The following is a 20,236-nucleotide window of genomic DNA, read 5'->3' on the forward strand; positions in this document are numbered from 1 at the left end:
TCTAGTTTTGTGTACCAAGAAACTGCTCCATAAGTAATCATGGGTCTTACTATCATGGTCTCATGGTATACATCTAGCGCAAAATGTTAGGGGCGCAGTTGATCCATTTAAAATTTACATCTGATTCCCTATGTCCCGTGTTCCGATGCATCGCAGTACTATTATATCATCTAAAAAAATTACGTAAATTAACTACGTGGCATAGAAATAATGACTGATTACTCTTTGTACCGTAATTAAAAGTAATTTAACGAGAGAATCGTGTAAATCATTCTCGAAAGAATAATAATATTCTTTTCCTACATGTTTTGTTTCACGTATAATAAGTAAGAAAGTAATTTGCGTTATGTCGAAGTGCATAGCGTTGCCGTGCTGCCGAAGCTATTACCACCCTGTAGAGAAGCCGTTACGTCAACACCATTAGACTTACGGCTTAAATGGACTTTTGTTGTAATCTTTCCGGACATATTAAAAGAACATTAAAGCCAGTTACTTTGTTATTAGATATTAGCGAAAAAATTATAGGATATATTTTTGCAGCGTTGCGATATAAGTAATCTTTTTCAGTGGTCGAAGAAGTTGTTTAAAAGAAATTCTGACAGTTTGATGATTGATGTGTTTTGTATTCTCTCTTGACTGTATCTACAAAACTGGCTTTGTCAAATGTTACGTTTGCATCAACTATGGGATAAAAATACTAAAGATGGATTCTACCGCGTGAGTGGCTCACCCCTATAACTTTTTTATTTTGTTAGATAAAAAAACGAGATTTGGTATGTTAGTATATAACATAAATTAGGATTGATTGACGTATTCAATTGTTTTTTTTCCTTTCCTGTTTCAAAATGTTGTAAATGATTACAACTTTTGATTATTAAATGACACCCTCGGTATTTTTCCCCTCATTTGATAGAAAATTACATTCTGAATAGAATGACATGTCATATGTAAACTTTTAACATTTTCTTTCAATCACACGGTATACGTATATAAATATACATTCCCCCGCAGCTTCAGACGATCGATGTTCTTTACATTAAATCTGGTTAAACGTTTTAAAGCTCTGCGAGTCCTTTAATAGTTGAACAAATATTATCTCACGTCCAGACGCAGCTTTACATAGAAATGAGGTAAACATTAGATAAACCGGTCAGGATATAAATCGTAGTACGCTTTTTACAAGACATTTTTATTTCCCGCATCCTGTTGATAAGCTTCGCTGGCACGCATACATTAACGGCCTGGTAGTTTTTTACAGGAGCTAAGTTTACTATTTTTGTTATTTTGTTGGAACTTACGGAGGTAAGATTTACATATACAATATGTCCCATTTGTTTACATTTGGAAAATATTTTTTAAAATATATATTTTTTGAAATTCGGGGACATAGGTACTGTACAGCGTGGACCAAACCTATAGGAGATAGACGAAAACTAATATCGGTGTCTGGAGCTCAATTTTTATCAAAAACATGATGATGAAAACTGCACATCGATATCATATACATATAACTATATATACTCAGTGTTTCCTATTTAACCCCGTGTGCTGTTTCCGTGCCGTAAGAAAAAGACAACATAACTCAGCTCCATATTAATGCTGCATAAGTCTATTTCACCCGGATATCGATTGAACTGCGATTGCGCCAAGCTTCGATTGATTGTTGTTTTAGTTCTGTTTGAATTACTTTTTATTTGTGCGCGTAAAAGAGTGATTTTGTTTAGTTTATTGTTTCCAACTATTTTTTGATATTTTTCCAACTCCATGATAATGTGTTATAAATAATAAAAATTTAAATAAAATTGAAGGTTAGGTGAAATGTCAGTCAACCACTTCCCTTTAAAAACACGGACCAATGAAAACTTCTTCAGGTAAGGCATGCGCAATTAAGTGACTATACGGGTGAAATAGACTTATGCAGAATTCCATATTTCTCTTTCACTGTTTGGGCTTCACTTTTTAGAGATTAGGCTGAGTATATAAAGTTATATGTATATGATCGATATCTGTTGCTGTTTCGGAGTTACGGGGTGTTATTCAAAAATACACATTTTTATTGTACATTTTTAACAAATCGCTGTAACTTTTTTGCTACGCAAAATTCCGTATTCCCCCCTCTCTCTCTCTCTCTCTCTCTCTTTCTCTCTCTCTCTCTCTCTCTCTCCTCTATTTAACTAAACTAAAGCATATATTATCTTTTCTTGTTGCAACATTATGTGTTAAAGTTTTTCTTTATTTATTTGATTGTTTTTTATAACATCTGCATGTATTTAATGGAATCTAATTTCTAGTCAAAATTAAATCAATCAATTATTTTAAAACGAATTATAATATCTGGTTTTCAGATCAATTATTTTTATTGTATAAATTTTATAAGTATCTGTTTTATATTTTCTTCTATTTTTGTTACAGATTCTATAGAAAAAGGAAGAAAATTATTGTCCCAGATAATTTGCATTTAAGAACAAATTTCTTCATGCCAGAGGTAAGTGACTTCTATTTATATAGAATTATTATAGCATTAACATTCAAATTGGTTGTAATTACTCTAAAGATGTCTCCTTAAAGATAAATATTACTGGATCCGGTTAATTGATTTTGAAATTGGTTTTATTAGTATTCGACAATATGTGTACTCGTATTACAGCAGCTGTTTGAGTTGTAGTTGCTTAATTAGTTTTTTTTTTCAATCGGAACTAGAAATCATTTGAACTAATGTTTTCGCTAATAGGGATACATGAGAAAATGGTTTAATTTCATAGATAAATACTACCGTAAGATCGAAAAAAAAACGGCGTCCAATTTTCTTGTAAATAACGATGGATGAATTCCCCATTTAATTTTACATATAAAATGGCAGCGATCTTCGACAGTGTTACTATCCTCTCTTTACTTACAGACAGTGCCGGACTTAGGCCTAGGCCAACTAGGCCCGGGCCTGGGGCTGCAGATTTTAGGGGCGGCAAATTTTGAGCATACCAAAATATTTTTTTTTTAACTTTTATTTGTTCATAAATTATTTCGAATATAGCCTTAGCCGATTACATATTTATTTACTTAACTATTATCATTGTTTAAATATATAATTCGCTTGGGTAATTTTTTACTGCATTGTGCCATGCATCCAATTAATAAATACATAAATATCTGGAATATAAAGTACTATTTATTCATGTTCGTCAGATTTCGTCCAAAATTGGTATGTGAGGGATTTTGGGAATGATAATTACAAATATTTAATCATATTTAAAAAATTCAATATGGCGGATTCAAAATGGCCGATTTGGGCCAAATCTAAAAAAATTAAATTTGACTGACTTCTACTTGTCCGATTGACTTGAAATTTGTTATCCAATTATAGTTCCGATCCGCCATATTGAATTTTTTAAATCTGATTAAAAATGTATAATCCTCAATCCCAAAAACCCCCACATACCAATTTGAGAATGACCCGGTATATGTAGCCTGTAGTAATATAGGTGTATGTACACTGTAAAAAAAAATGAGTGAGATTTCACTCAGATTTCACTCAATACTTTCTCAATTTCTGTCCACACCCGATTGAGTGAAATTTCCACTCTACAGAACCGAGTGAATCTTCAATTCTCAGAGTGAAAAGCACTGAGTGTTTTCACTCAATCGAGATTAGACGAAAGACTCCTTTTTTACTCATTATTGTTTACCTTAGTAGGATTTTGATCGATTTTGATAATTTATTCACTTTAAAATGAGTGAACTCACTAAGTGTTGAGTTCAAGACACCTTTTATTGAGTGACTTTTACTCAAATTTGTGTTACACTTAACTCGATTAGTACTCATATCTGAGTATTAATTTCACTCAGTATTGAGAAATATATTCTAAATTATTTTTTTAAAAGCTATATGTAAGCTAACTTGTTATTTTATAACAGGTGGGCAGGTGCCTTTCAAAGGTAAGTTTCAGTTTAGGACATGGTCTCGAACATGTCCATTTCCTAAAATTCACTTTTGGGAGGCATCTGGTCACTTGTAATAAAATAACAAGTTAGCTTACATAGCTTTTAAAAAAATCATTTAGAATATTTCGTTTTTTTTAACAAACCAAATAAAAAACTGTAGAACCTTCAAAAATATTTTTATTTGTCATTTTTATTTGACAAAAAAACAAATAAAACCAAATATAACACTATTATTATAATATCAAAAACATTTTAAAAAGTTTTCAACTCTTTTTGGAAAAAATACAGGAACTTTTTAAGCTAGATGTCTAGAAAAGTTGCATCACATCGCAAAAATCCGCTTTATTAAGAGCATTCGTCAGCTCGGCTACCAACATTCTCGAATATTTCTAATTTCTAAACTAACTTTTAATAACGAAAATCCTCCGGAAAATCCAGATACTTTTCCTCCTGAAAATTAAAAAAAAATGTTATTCTGCCAAATGTTCCAGTTCCCAGTTCCAGATTGAGGGAAAGTACCTAGATTTTCGCTACGCTAATTAGTCCAGGAAACATCCGAGCATTGCGGCAATCAGTAGACGCAGTCGAATTTGAATATATGTTAGGCGGATTTCTGCGATGTGAAAAAAAATGTTCTTAACATAAAACATATTTAGGAGTTATGAGTTCGTATTCGCTTCACCACGCCACGCGGCCACTGTCACACTTTACATCACACACACATACACTATGGACTTGTAACCTGGGCACCTTCGAAGGAACAAGACAACCTACGACTCGAACAGATAATTAAAAACTGAGGAACAGGGAAATAGCTTATTCGGTATCGAAGAAGCGCGTATGACGTATGATTAGTAATGAGCGAAAATACTCTAAACTGGGTGATTTCACTCAATTTTTATTGTGTAAAAGAAACTATAACATGAGTTTTAAGTGAATTTTCTATTCCATTACTCAAAGATAGGGGTTATAACTCGAACATGAGCTTATTCAATAGCTATTGATTAAATAGAGATCATATTTGAGTAAAATGATGAATTTACTCTATTTTAGATAAAAATGTACTCAATTATTTCACTCAAAAAATTCACTCCCTGAGAAATATGTGTTCACTCAGGCTGATTTTTTACAGTGTATAATGTATTTGTTGGAAATAAATAAATAAAAAAAAAGTTCTTAACTTGAAAACTAAAAACGTGAAAAATAAATTATAGTTTAAAATACTAAAAAACATGCTTTTACCCTACTAAAAAGTATAAAATAATAGAATTTACCTAAAATGCTTGATTTAAAAGCTTGGGGCGCTTTGCCGATATTGATTGAATTAGATGCTTCTAGTCTCCTTAAACAATTCAAAAGCTTAGAAATGGGTCTTATGGCGGTATTTTGGACAGACGTTTTAAATAGATTAGATGCGGTCAATAAAAAGCTTCAAATTGTGGATATTGATTTAAAACTTGCTGCAGATTTTGTATAGCTCATTGGAAAAATATTTTTCTGAAATTAGAAATCTAGATAATACTAAATCATTTGAGGAATATGAAAGAAGGGCCATAGAATTGGTCGGTGAGAAAGAATATGCGGCAGATAAGAAGAGAAAAGTGAAACGGACAAGACAATTTGATGAAACCAGTGATAATGAAACTCTATTTAACGCTAGAGACGATTTTAGGATAAATGTATTTAATGTTATTATTGATAAATTAATCCTTGAAATTTCCTACAGGAAAAGTGCCTACAATGACTTTTCAACCAAATTTGGTTTCTTTAGTGATTTATCTACTTTAAGTATTGATGACAATACCGAAGTCCAGACATTTAATAACCTGTTATCAAACTGATTTAGATGAGTCAATGCCTAATGAATCAATACATTTTCGTGAATTTATAAAATGCATTAAGTCAGCAAAACCATCTGCTAGAGAGTTTCTTAAAGTAATTTATGTAAAAAACGCTCAAGACCTGTTTCCAAATACTTTCATAGCATTAAGAATCTTCACATGTACTTTTATTACTAACTGTTCTGCTGAACGGTCGTTTTCTGCACTGAAACGTATTAAAACTTATTTACGGTCCACTATGGAAAAAGAACGTCTAAATCATTTGGCAGTTTTACATATTGAGTCCGACCTTTTAAAAACTATCAATTACGATAAAGTAATTGATAATTTTGCGAACAAATAAGTTTGTAGGAAACCTTTATAGGCATATAGCAAACCTTTGTTGTACGTTTGTTGTCATTTTATATGAATATTTTAATATTTATTTTATGTTCTGTGGTTGATTTGTTCTGTCGGTCTATTCTGTTGTTGGTAATGTATTCAAATAAATGTTTTTTTTATATCCGTCATTCAAAAAAATGTTAAGGGGCGGCAATTTTTTTTGTCCTGGGGCGGCAACTTTGTTAAGTCTGGCCCTGCTTACAGACTATATTTTGTTAGTCTATCTACCTGGGGGTGCATTGTCGTCGTTGGAAATATAGGAAATCATATGCAAATTTTGGCTAATGCATGTTATATTTAATTAATATTTGTTGATCGCTTGGCAATGATCGAATTGTATTTTGGAGTTGATCGTAGAATGACTCCCTTTCTTGTTTTGGTTTATTGTCTTCAGGTGAGTAAACTGACACTATATTTAGTTTTTGATCTTCTGTTTCCATTCTTACGACCAAGATTCGCGAGGATACATAACTGCAGTCCCGTATGTTTGATTGGTACTTTCTTGCTACTGCGATTGCTACTCCTTCTTTTGCCCTTGTTTGTTTTTCAACTCCGCTGTAGATCACTAGATAGTCATCGTATTGTAATTGACCTTTACCTTTCTTTTTCGTCTCCTGTAGGGCACATATATCGACTTTATTATCTTTAAGTTCTTTTAGGGTTTCTTGATCTTTGTTGTTAAATGATTTTATGTTCCAGGTGGCAAAGCGCAGTATACATTTCTTTTCCCAGGCCGTTATCCTTTTTCTTGCGTGGATCATCATCAATAAATCAGTCGTTTTCCGAAGCAGAGTGTCGGTTCTATGAGCCGTGGTTCTTTTTTACATCGGGTAGGGAGCTAACCTAGCCCGACAACCTTCCTCTTTTTCCGGGCTTAGGACCGGCAACACGACCACTGAGCTTCTCAATCCACCCAGTGATCGCGCAGGCGGAGTCGATCGATTTAATTGCACTGCCAAATCACTTAATATGATAATATCGACCCAGAAAACTAAATGCATGACGACATCAAAAGTACCACTAAGATGCAAACTGGAAGTCGAGGGCAATGTTATTCAGCAAGAGATGAAGTTTAAGTATCTAGGCATAGAAATCTCAGGATATGGTGATGTAGAAGCGGAGGTGCGAGAAGGGACCACGAAGGCAACCAGAATAGATGCCTGAATGATACAATATGGCGAAATAAAAACATTGAGGTGGAGACTAAAGCGAGAATTTACAAGGCAACGGTACGACCAATAATGACATACACTGCAGAAACTAGACCTGATACAGCGAAAACTAAACAACTACTAGAAACATCCGAAATGAGAGTACTACGCAGAATAGCTGGAAAGACGCTTCTGGACAGGGAGAGAAATGAAAGCATGAGAAGAGCGTGCATGGTGGAAAATGTAAATGAGTGGGTACTCAGAATGGACAACAGAAGGATAGTGAGAGTTGCACGCGACAAATCACTGCTAGGTCGCAGAAGCTTAGGACGTCCACGAAAACGATGGAGCGACAACTTGTCAGTCTGACCGGTAGAGACGACGAAACCAAACAGGCGATTCGCCTAGTATGAAGAAGGAAGAAGAAGAAGAAGAAGCATGTTATATTGACATTTGCCTGCTTTTGCATTGATGAATTGTTCAGTTTTTATTGTCCAAAATTGTTCAGATTTGGCTTGTGTATTCACCATATACCAACCTTTAAAAAAACTATTTATGACTTTGTTATAAAATTAACAAGGGATCCAATATTTGGACAATTCAAAATTTGCATGGGATTTCGTGTGTTTTTAACGACGAGGCACTACCCGGTATATATTTATTTTAATTTGTATATGATTTATTAATGCCTATGGTTATACAAGGGTTATACCACGATAATAGGCATAGATAAAGGAAATAAGTGTAGATTGGAAAACCCGGCTTGCCGCCAAAACTTCTAATTGTTTTGGAGCTCATACGTTGTAGGCGCTGCTAGAGCGGTTGCTAAGGACAACCGCAGACAAGAACAGAAATAATTTTCTCTTTTCCATGTCAGAATCTTCAAACATTATAAAATCTTTCAAAATTTAAACCGCCCTCTTTGAAAAAATACCGAAAAGTGTTATAAGCGTCCATTTTCAAAGTAATTACTGCTATCTTGTGATTTAGTTTAAATTTTATTTACTCAAACCCGTAATAATTGTGAAAGTGGCATTAAACTTAAAAAGCTGAAAAAGCTGTGTGAACTGTGAACTGCAAAAACCATCGTGGATCGTGGCATAACGTCGGTTTCCAATGTTTCATAGGTATTTCATACATGTCCTTATATAAAATAAAGTTTCTTATATGCAACACACTGCATTTTATTTAAAAAATTAAAAGAAAATAATAATATATCTGAATAAATAATATTTTGCGATATAATTCCGGAGAAAGCCGAACCGCTCCGAAATTATCAAAAGCTTTGGAGAACGACCGTTGTAAGAAGGGAATGCAATCCCGCACCAAAATCTCAATCCCGCAAACCCGCGGGATTAAAGCAATCAATCCCGGGGATCCGCAAAATTGCGGGACTGTAAACAATAGTCATACATTTGGTCCTAAATGGTACAAAAGGCATTGTACATTTTGCATAGGCCCACAATATATTGATATACCGTGTAAATTTTGTAAATAATTTATCTACTTATTTTATAAATAAAAATATTATTCTGATGTTGAAGTTTTTTTTAACTTGTGTTAGTTATCTGCTTTTAGATACAGTGTATATAAATAATTTTTTGGCATATGCAGAATGTACAGGGTGGGTCAAATTCGACGCTTTTAAATGGAAACACCCTTTTCTGTAGGAGATAGACAAAAACTAATATCGGTGTCTGGAGCTCAATTTTTGTCAAAAATATGATGGTGAAAACCGCATATCGATATCTGTTACCGTTTCGGAGTTACAGGGTGTTTTTCAAAAATATGCATTTTTAACAAATCGCTGTAACTTTTTTGCTATGGAAAATTTTACATTTTTATGAAAACATTTCCAAAGCACCTTTTTACGTATAATTTAATGGTTTAAGAATAATTTTTTTTAAATTAATAATTTAAGAATTATCAACAGAAAATTTGATTTTTTATATGGGACACCCTGTATATTTTTGTGTCCCAAATAAAAAATCAATTTTTCTGTTGATAACTCTTAAATTATTAATTCTAAAAAAATTATACTTAAACCATTAAATTCTACGTAAAAAGGTGCTTTGGAAATGTTATCATAGAAATACAAAATTTTCCACAGTAAAAAAGTTACAGCGATTTGTTAAAAATGCACATTTTTGAAAAACACCCCGTAACTTCGAAACGGTAACAGATCTTGATGTGCGGTTTTCACCATCATATTCTTGATGAAAATTGAGCTCCAGACACCGATATTAGTTTTCGTCTATATCCTATAGAAAAGGGTGTTTCCATTTGAAAGCGTCGAATTTGACCCACCCTGTACAAAGCTTTTTGTACCACTTCATACATATGACTAAAAATGCATATTTTTCGAAAAAAAAGTCAATTTTCCTTAAAACAAAAAAAAAATTAAAAAACCGATCAAATTGTTTTTTCTAATTTCAATACAGATTAGTCGTACTTGGTAAAAATTTCGATTTTTTAAAACTCTAAAAAATATTCGTAAATTTGCGGTAAAAAAGATTCTTGACCAAATTTTCACTCTCTTATAACACACCCTGTATACGAGAATTCGCTAAATATATTTTCGAAAAACACATAGTATCTTAATAACAATAGATGCATTTAAAGCCTGGTCCAAACCGCATCCCAAACTTTAAATTTACCCTAAAATTTTGCTTGTCCCGATAATTATGTCCGGCAGTTTATTTGACGAAATTGTCCACAAGTACTAGTTAAACGGATCCCTTGGGGTTCCGAGAATCGACTCATCGGCCAGGGAATGAAGGGGTTTGACCTTGATCGAGATCGATTCGGTTACCCAGTAGTAATGTGTCAATCCCGCGGATCCCGCACGATAAATCCCGCAACTTCGATCCCGCGGAATCTCAGAGGGATCTCAGAGTTGTAAGAATAGCGCCGAATAGTATTTACATCGTCCTTATGTTAAACTTATTTCTTTTATCTATGATAATAGGATAAAATTTAACTGTCACTGTTATGCCGTCCATTGTTAAATAAACTATACCTTCACCTTGAAAAACGTTAAAAATGTCAATTATTTTTGACAGTTGTAGAAAAATATAATAATTCTATTACTAATAAAAATATATAATTGATTAGAGGAACGCCTTTATTATTTTAGACTTGAATCGACACAATGAAGTTGACCTTGCACGGATTCAAATTGTTCTTTATTAGACAACACTTTCTACATCAATTATCACTAGTAATAATAGTAATGTTGCCTACGACATTTACAGATACAGATACTCTTTATTCTTTACCACCATACCGATTGTTATTCGGCAATGACTAGCCTAGCCGTGTGTAGAGTCAAGGTCTGTTACACGTTCCACCCACAATTTGGGTATCGAACCATTAAATGCATTGAAAAACTATTTTTACACCACGTTGAATAAATAATATTATAAAGGCTATACTTAAAAAAGATATTTTATTTATATTATTGTATACAGGGTGGCCCACTAGTGCGAGGAGGTACAATATCTTCGTCGTTGTCGAAGATATATGAAAAAAAGTTTTATACAGTTGTTGCATGGTCTATAAAGGGGAATATACTAAAAACATTTTGTTGTATACAGGGTTGTTCACCACATACGACACGGAGTATTGTAGCTAAACGATGAGATTTTTACAAATTGTAAGTTTGGGGTTCGTTGAAGGACTATTAGAGCTACAATTTAAAAATATTTTTACAAGATACAGAGTGTCCCAAATAAGTAAAAAATATCAAAGTTGTATTTTTTTAAATGGAACACCCTGTATATTATTACATTTTTTTAGTTTCTACGATTAAAATAAAGGTAAATTTGATTAAGGTTTATTATACTTAAACCTTACCGTTTTGAAATATTTTTCGTGAAATTGCAGTAAAAATTTTAAAGCTTCATTTCTCAAAGGGTATCAATGTTTTTAATACTAAATATTTAATGAAGTTTATTTATTGATCAGTTATTGCGTTGCAATAATAAAAATAATACTACCTTATACAGAGTGTCTAAAAATTTATTTTAAATAATTATTAGCTTCAAACGGCAATAACTTCTTTAATTTAAATGGAATGCCCTGTATATTTTAGGAGAATCAGATGCACAATTAAATTGTCTATCAAATTGTGTTATACAATTTTTTACCTATCCCTTCAAGTTTTCGTAGAAAATGCATTTTCTTATAATTTAGACCTCATTTATCAATATATCCATGGAATATTGACATTTTAGATTGGTTTTAAAGCAACAAATGTACAAAATGTACAGACTAGTAATATTATCGTTTTTAGCAAAACCATATTACTAATATTATGCAAAAAAAAGAAAACTATTTAAATCTTTATAAAAGAGTATACCATTAATTAAATATAATACCATTATTTCCGCCCATATACTAATTAATTATATACTTAATTGTATTCGTTAATAAATTATTATAAATAAATGTGGATTTGAGTCAGAAATCAATATAATAATAAGTTATCAAATTAAAGTCTTTGTTGTTATAAATAAGCATTTATTAAAAAATGAAATATCATTTTTAAGGTGTTACTTTTATCACACTGTCTAATGTACATACAAAATTCAGTTTTTTTAGTATTTGGAGCAATTATTATTAATCAACGCAAACAGTCAGTTAATGTAGTTTGAATACTGGAATCATATTAATTGATCCTCTTTAACAAATATTTAAACAGTTTTTTAATTTTTTAATGAAATAAACAGAATTATATCGACAATATTAGTAACTGTACTCTTTAAAAATTTGGTACATCTTTAAAATAATCTAAAATGTCAATAGTCCATGGGTATATTGATAAATAAGTTCTAAATTACAAAAATGCATTTTCTACGGAAACTTAAAGAGATAGGTAAAAAATGGTATAATATAATTTGATAGACAATTAAATTGTGCATCTAATTCTGGTAAAATATACAAAAATTAAACGTTAATTAAATTAAAAGTTATTGCCGTTTGAGTTAAATAATTATTTAAAATAAATTTTTAGACACTCTGTATAAGGTAGTATTATTTTTATTATTGCAACACAACTGATCAGTAAATAAACTTCAGTAAATATTTAGTATTAAAACTTTGATACCCTTGGAGAAATGAAGCCTTAAAATTTTACTGCAATTTCACAAAAGTGAAAATATTTCAAAAACAGTAAGGTTTAAGTATAATAAACCTTAATCAAATTTAACTATATTTTAATCGTAGAAACTAAAAATGTAATAATATACAGGGTGTTCCATTTAAAATACAACTCTGATTTTTTTACTTATTTGGGACACTCTGTATCTTAATATGAACAAAATTGTACCTCTAATAGTCCTTCATCGAACAAAACTTACAATTTGTAAAAATCTCATCGTTAACTATAATATATAGGGTGTCACAAAAAAAGTTATGATAAAGGTTAAAAGTTTTTTTAAATGACATCCATTATTTTTTCTGTAGTTAATCTATGCCTGGTTTTAAGTTGATTCAGCATAAAATTCTGCATACCGTGTGAGTTTTAAAAGGGTCTCACCCCTATAACTATTTTATTTTTTTCAGATAAAAAACGAGATTTGGTATGTTAGTATATGATATAGATTAGGATTGACTGACGTATTTCATTTCTATTCGGCCACTTCCAGTTTCACCGGAAATTACTACCACTTTTGATTTTTAAATGATACCCTCCGTATTTTTTTACTTTATTCGTTAGAAAATGACACTTTGAACAAAATGACATATCATATGTCAACTTTTGTGACATTTTCGCGTAAAACAAAATTGTATTTTAATCAAAGAGCCTTGCAAAAATAGATTGATAGTCTAGTGTTTTTAGTGTCTTATCCTGGCAGGTTAAAATGTGCCCAAACCGTATTTTTAATCATATCTCAATTTTTTTCAAATGGAACGAGGGTGGCTCATTAGCATAGAAGTCTTTTTTTTGACGAATAGTTTGGTACCACATATTGGTACCAAGTATTTCCGGTCAAATTGTCGTTATGAATCGCATATTACAATTTCAAATAAACCATATTCGAAAATGTCAAAATTTGATATATGATATGTCATTCTATTCAGAGTGTCATTTTCTAGCGAATAAAATAACAAAATACCGAGAGTGCCAATGCATTAAAAAATCAAAAGTTGTAGTCTTTTTCGGTGAAATAAGTGATCGAAAACAATTAATTGAATACGTCAATCAATCCTAATTAATGTCATATACCAACATACCAAATCTCGATTTTTTATCTGAAAATATAAAAAATTATAGAGGTGAGCCACTTTTGAGACACACTAAAACTTTGGGTAAACACACTATATCTGAAAAGTGGTTAAAAGCTGGAGTGAATATAACTTTATTAATACTTAGCTATATTTTCCTGTAACAGAATAAACTCGCGATAGTCAGCGACAGTGAAAAATTTAAATAAACTTTAGACTACCTTATTTCCAGCCAGTACTATATTTTCAGAGATTGATGAGAATATTAGGTACTCTCTCAATTATTGGATTATTCATGTATTAATTAACCAATTTTAACACTTACAACGAAACGTTTTGAAATCTAAATTAAAATATCTTAAATAAAAACTGACTAAGAATTAAATTACTATAATAATAGCATACAACGACGCAATGACTATTATATATTGGACGAGCATACAAAGATTAACCGTTAATTCGTCGAATAAAATTCTTAACGATTCAATTAAAATTTCTTTACGCTCGAACAATGTTACCGAACACCTCGGAGAAAAAACCACGTTTTATTAGGAATTTTCTTCACAATACGCAAAAATAATTAACTGTTTCTCGCTTTTTTTCAAGGCCTTCTATCCGCAGAGGCTTTTGTTATGAGCAACGATTTGTTTTTATCCGGTACAGTAAGAAAGAACCTATTGTGTTTTACGATAAATTCCTTTCTAGTCAATAACATACCTGTTTTATTCTTTTATATCAATATTTCATTACGCTAGAGAATTACTACAAATTTAGAATTTATTTCTAGATTTAATGCACCTGTAACGTTTATCTTACAGGCCTTTGATATGCAAGCTCAAAAGGTAAAGCTGACAAGACGCCTTGGAATAGATTAAACTCGAAGTTTCTTCCGTGATCTGAATGGAGCTCTATGGGAACACCAAACATACAGATCCATTCTTTAACAAAGGCATCAGTAATGGTGAATGCCCGTTCATATGGCAAACGCGTACGCCTCAACCCATTTGCTGAAGTAATCCATTACTACCACGAATATACTTGCTTGTGGTTTGTCTCCGGGAGAGGACTAGCCACGTCAATCGCTATTCGCTCGAAGGGACTGCCTATATTATACTGGCGCATTGGGGCTTTTCGGTTCTTTCGTGGTCCATTGGTGACAGCGTAAACGTCACATTTCTTGCACCTTTACGTCTTTTTTGCAGTTCACCCAATAGAACCATTCCCTCAGCTTGCCAAGTGTCTTGGCAACACCAAGATGTCCATCGCCGGTTTCACTGTGAACTTGCTCCAAGACCCAAACCGGGACCCTCTTCTTTGGAATGTCAATCTGCTTCTTCTCTTCTCGCCCCTTTGGTCTCTCGATCATACGGCGAAATAAGCCGGCATCCACCAAGGAATTCCACTGGGCCCAGTACGACTTCACGTTCGGAGAGTATCTGCAAACTTCCTTCCATGTTGGTCTCCGGTTTGCGTCCTTCCAGTTAATCATTAAGCCTAATTCTGGATCATTCATCTGGTCCTTTGCAAGATCTTCTGGTTGTCAAGTATCATTAACCACAGTCGTTCTTTGGAGTTCCGCTGCTTTCTCTTCTGCTTGGGGACAATGCTTACTGTCATTAGTGCAAGGTCTTCTGGAGAGTGCGACGGCATTTCGGTGGATTGCCTCAGCTGGATGTTCTGTGTCGGTGTCAAATTCTTGCAATTGTTCGATCCATCTAGCTAACAGCCACTTCAAAGCAGCATGGTCTGTTCTTAACAAGAATTTTCTTCCATAGAGGTACTTGTAGAAGTATTCGACTGCTTTGCCTACTGGTAGTAATTCTCGTCTGGTCACACAATAGTTCCTTTCTGGTTTTGACAAGGCCTTACTGAAATATTCAATTACTATATTTATTATATTTTTATTAATAATGAATATTTTTTTCAATTAGAAGAAAAAATGGTAGAACACATTTTCTGTCAGATAGAGTGATATACCTATAAGTATATGAATGAGATATTGTAGTGTAAATGAGAAATAAGACAATGTAAGTTCAAAATAACAGTATTTTTTCTAGCATCTTTAAACAAATCTTAAATTTCTACACTTGTTAAGGTAATGCAAAACACATTCACCTCTGGGAGAGGACTAGCCACGTCAATCGCTATTCGCTCAAAGGGGCTGCCTATATTATACTGGCGCATGGGGGCTTTACGGTTCTTTCGTGGTCCATTGACGACGGCGCAAACGTCACATTTCTTGCACCTTCACGTCTTCTTTGCAGTTCACTTAATAGAACCATTCTTTCAGCTTGCCAAGTGTGTAGTAACACCAAGATGTCCATCGCCGATTCCACTGTGAACTTGTTCCAAGACTTCCGGGACCCTCTTCTTTGGAATGACAATCTGCTTCTTCTCTTCTCGCCCCTTTGGTCTCTCGATCACACGGCGAAATAATCCGGCATCCACTACCAAGGAATTCCACTGGGCCCAGTCCGACTTCACGTTCGGCGAGTATCTGCAAACTTCCTTCCATGTTGGTCTCCGGTTTGCGTTCTTCCAGTTAATCATTAAGCCTAAGTCTGGCTCATTGATCTGGTCCTTTGCAAGACCTTCTGGTTACCAAGTATCAATAACCACAGTCGTTTTTTGTAGTTCCGCTGCTTTCTCTTCTGCTCGGGAACAATGTTTACTGTCATTAGCGTAAGGTTTTCTGGAGAGTGCGACGGTATTTCGATGGATTGCCTCAGCTCGATGTTCTCTGTCGGAGTCAAATTCTTGCAATCGTTCGATCCATTTAGCTAACAGCCACTTCAAAGCAGCATGGTCTGTTTTTAACAAGAACTTTCTTCCATAGAGGTACTTGTAGAAGTGTTCCACTGCTTTGCCTACTGGTAGTAATTCTCGTCTGGTCACACAGTAGTTCCTGTCTGGTTTTGACAAGGTCTTACCGAAATATTCAATTACTATATTTATTATATTTTTATTAATAATGAACAATTTTTTTTCAATCAGAAGAAAAAATGGTAGAACACATTCTCTGTCAGATAGAGTGATATATAAGTATATGAATGAGATATTGTAGTGTAAATGTAACTTCAGAATAACAGTATTTTTTCTAGCATCTTCAAACAAATCTTAAATTTCTACGCTGGTTAAGGTAATGCAAAACACATTCACCTTAATTATATATGTAAATTCATCAAGAACAAATTCTAATCCAATTTAAAGTAGGCCCGAATTCGAAGAACCTCACTTAATTACAATATAATGAGAAAGAGAATCCTTGTGGCGATTGCTCGGGTACCGCTCCGATAAATTAAAAGATGTTTGTCGGCCGCAACACCACGCGTAGTACCTACACCATCACCAGATGGAGAACTAACAGTAACCGAAGTATAATAAATCATTTGGCTGCTTGTTAAAAACAAATTTGTTGGCTTTTGTAACGTAGCGGCGAGGTGAAGGTGTTAAGTTAATTATCTGGTCGGCGGTATAGTTGCGAATAATCGTATTTGGAGTAAATTTACTGCGGTATTTTTATGAATGGGAATACGTAATAATAAATAGAGATTGTAGATTGTAGAATGTGTGGGAGGGAAGAAGTTAACTCACTGCAAGTTTATACATCTATACAAGGTGTCCCATTATCAAAAAAGTCTAGTCCGTTATCAAAAAAAAATAAACACATTTTTTAAGATATTTTTAGAACCGTTATTCCGATTTGGCGGTAAATGTTGGGTGTCTATGTTTTGCTAAGTCGAACTTTCACAAAAATCAATAAAACGTACGGGAAAAGTGAAAACTACCCCCACCCCTACATCAATTTTAGTATAAATATTTTCCAACTCAACCTACGATCGATTTTTTTTTTGCTTTAGTTAATTTTTTTATGATGCTTATGAGTTTAGGAAATTATGCATCAATATTATTTTCACATAGTTTAATAAAACACTAAATCACCACAATACACCAAAACACTTTTACTTTTGCACTGGACGCGCGTTTCGCTAACCATGTTAGCATCATCATTGATCACTAAGAGTTTTAATCATCTGCTGGTGATGCTAAGATGGTTAGCGAAACGCGCGTCCAGTGCAAAAGTAAAAGTGTTTTGGTGTATTGCGGTGATTTAGTGTTTTATTTTGCTGTGTAACACCAAAGGTTCCAACCCCCAACTGTAATATTCACATAGTTTGTTAAAATATGCAATTGTTAATACAGGGTGTCCCAGAAATGACTGCAAGTATTTTAACTGGTGGTATAGTTCAACCTCAGAAACACGCCTGTGAGTTTTTTTTCTCGAAAAAAAAATTGAAAATTTGGAATTTTTTGAAAATTTTTTTTGGACTTTTTTAGTTTTTATTTAAAAAAAAATTCTTGATAATGTGGCAACATAGGTAGTAGATTAAATTTACAAGAAAGAAAATCCAGAAAAGATCCAGTGGTTCTCAAAATTTTAGCAAAAAATATTTTTTTTGGAAATATTCAAAGTAAAATAACTCCGTTATTTTGGACTTATTTGAAAAACGATAAAGAAAAAATATGTTTATTTTATCGAGGTCTACCACCTCGAAAATATTTGCACTTATTTCTGTGACACCCTGTATATTATACAGTAAGAGTTATAAGAGTTAATAGAGTAAAAACTTAGCGGTTATTTCATTTTATTTTTTAATTTTGTATTTTGTTTTGATTTTGTTTGATTTTTTGTTCGTGTTTGTTTATATTGACAAATATTTGCCGGCCATTTCAGCCTCATCTCAGTGTTCTTTTAATATGTAAAATGTGAACGTGTGTGTGGATTGATTTTTATTGTATTTGTAAGTTACGACGACCTCTTTATTATTTGTTATTTATTTTTGTTCTTTCTTGTTAGGTCTGTTAGGTTTGGTTCTTTCTTGTTAGGTAATTAGATACACTATTTTTTTGACACCCTGCTTTGGATATAAAATATAAATTAACTTTGCTCATAATATCACTATTAATTATAGTAAAATAAGAAAAAGAACAGCAGTTGAGTCTAACTATGTTTTTGATATGTTCTTTGATATATATTTTCCAAGTTGGTCGAGAATTGCCATATTTCTTTGCCCCAGTTGTCTTCCTTATTAGTAAGAAATAAAGCAAAACGGATCGTAGATAAGTTAAATGTCTTTTAGGTATGCACGAATTTAAAACAGCCATGTTTCTAGAGCAGGAAGTTGTTAGTGGCCGTCTCATTTTGAGGTAAATACACTTAATTTGATATATTCACAGTTATTTTGCAGAATAACACTACGGTGGCATCAATTTTCAATGTGCGTAGATACTTAGGTTATTAATATAACGTGCCATATACTAATAAGAGTAATTATTTATTATCTTTACTATTATTGTAAACTAAAGTACAGCCACCAGAAAGCGTTCGTAGCTATTTGCGTTTTTTGCGTCTCAAGCAATTTTTGCGACTTTACCGTTTGAAGCGTTTTATTCGATTTGTTTCCATTAAAAACACGCAAAAGACGCGGCAGGTCTGCTGTTTCTATTGAGATGTCAATTAGTAACGTCGCAAGCTCGTGGATTCCCGGCCCGTTCAACAATCAATCCTGTGAGAAAGAGATAGGCGAGATTGGCGCGGTTAGCGTTGAAGAGACGAAGATAAAAGATGCTGGGATTGAATTGTGGATGGGCCGGGGTGCATTGCGGCCGGGGCATATATTCTGCGACAAACACAAACAACTGCTAGTGCCAGTGGTGTGTGTAAAAATAATAATTATTATTTGCTATTTATTTTACGAATTTCAGTTTATATGTGTATAGTTTTTTTATGTTGTAGTGTTGTGGTTACTTGTAATTATAATATAATAAATAATTATACAGGGTGAGTTTCCTACGATGTTCTCTATGGATATCTCGGAAACTACTGGAGATAGAGAGTCGGTTAAATGGAGAAAGAATTGCAGTTTTGTGGGGTCATATATATGCGCCTTTCAGATTTTTGAAAAAGTTCATGGCTTACTAGATATTTCGAAAAAAAAACAAATTGGTCAAAGACAGTGAAAAGGGCGCCACTTACTTTGTTTATGAGAGTGGTAAAGTAAGAAACCAAAAAGAAAAATATCACAACATAGCTAAAATAAAGTAATCAACAGCATTAAGGGTCTATTATGTTTATCAGGAATAAAAGTCAGAAATAACTATCCTACATTAAACATTTATTGAAAACGAACACAAGTATCAACAATTAGTCACAGTGATTTTAATAAAACCGCAAGTTATTTTAAATAGATTCGGATTTAGTAACTGTATTTTTTGGACTAAGTAAGCTACTTAGATAAAAACATGAAATTAATGATGTATGTCTCAATACGATGATGTTTCGAAACATGTCGTGTACAAAAACCTTTAAACATGAATACGTGTTAATAATTTTCATATAAAATATCATATAGTAAGAGTGTACTGTACGAATCAAATTATAACTTATAACGTTAAATAAAAATAATATTTTGACTACAATATGTGGGATAAATAGTGATAATTCTTATCAGGTTATTAAATCTGTTGTCTCAAAAATTATAAAACAAAAAGCGTACCTTGTGTATCAAACTTAAGACTTATCTGTATATAGTTTCTTATGATGTAAACAGGTAGTTAGGTATGAATTTTTAAAACAGAAGTGGATGCAGATGACTATGGCAGGAGAAGTCTTCGATATCAGCCATGACTTTCATT

General features: G+C 32.8%; 2 protein-coding genes across 4 annotated transcripts in view; one reads left to right on the forward strand and one right to left on the reverse strand.

Annotated features, from left to right (window-relative positions):
- The window catches only part of LOC115881504 (trichohyalin), a 205,518-nt gene that overhangs the window by 55,851 nt on the left and 129,431 nt on the right, over positions 1–20,236 (forward strand). For all 3 annotated transcript variants that reach the window (XM_030899009.1, XM_030899011.1, XM_030899010.1), the window contains exon 2: positions 2,413–2,485. The gene's annotated coding sequence lies outside the window, so the exon portion shown is untranslated. The remainder of the gene's footprint in view (positions 1–2,412; positions 2,486–20,236) is intronic.
- Positions 6,443–6,922, reverse strand: LOC115881557 (craniofacial development protein 2-like). The gene has a single exon (XM_030899096.1). It carries the CDS (start codon positions 6,920–6,922, stop codon positions 6,443–6,445), a length of 480 nt encoding a protein of 159 aa, XP_030754956.1.

Source organism: Sitophilus oryzae, unplaced genomic scaffold (assembly GCF_002938485.1).
Source record: "Sitophilus oryzae breed Bouriz unplaced genomic scaffold, Soryzae_2.0 scaffold_172_pilon_pilon, whole genome shotgun sequence".
Classification (NCBI taxonomy): domain Eukaryota; kingdom Metazoa; phylum Arthropoda; class Insecta; order Coleoptera; family Curculionidae; genus Sitophilus; species Sitophilus oryzae.

What these genes read in the sequence shown, in the direction of transcription:
- LOC115881557 (XM_030899096.1), bottom strand. Translation starts at nt 6,922, where the DNA reads ATGATCCACGCAAGAAAAAGGATAACGGCCTGGGAAAAGAAATGTATA.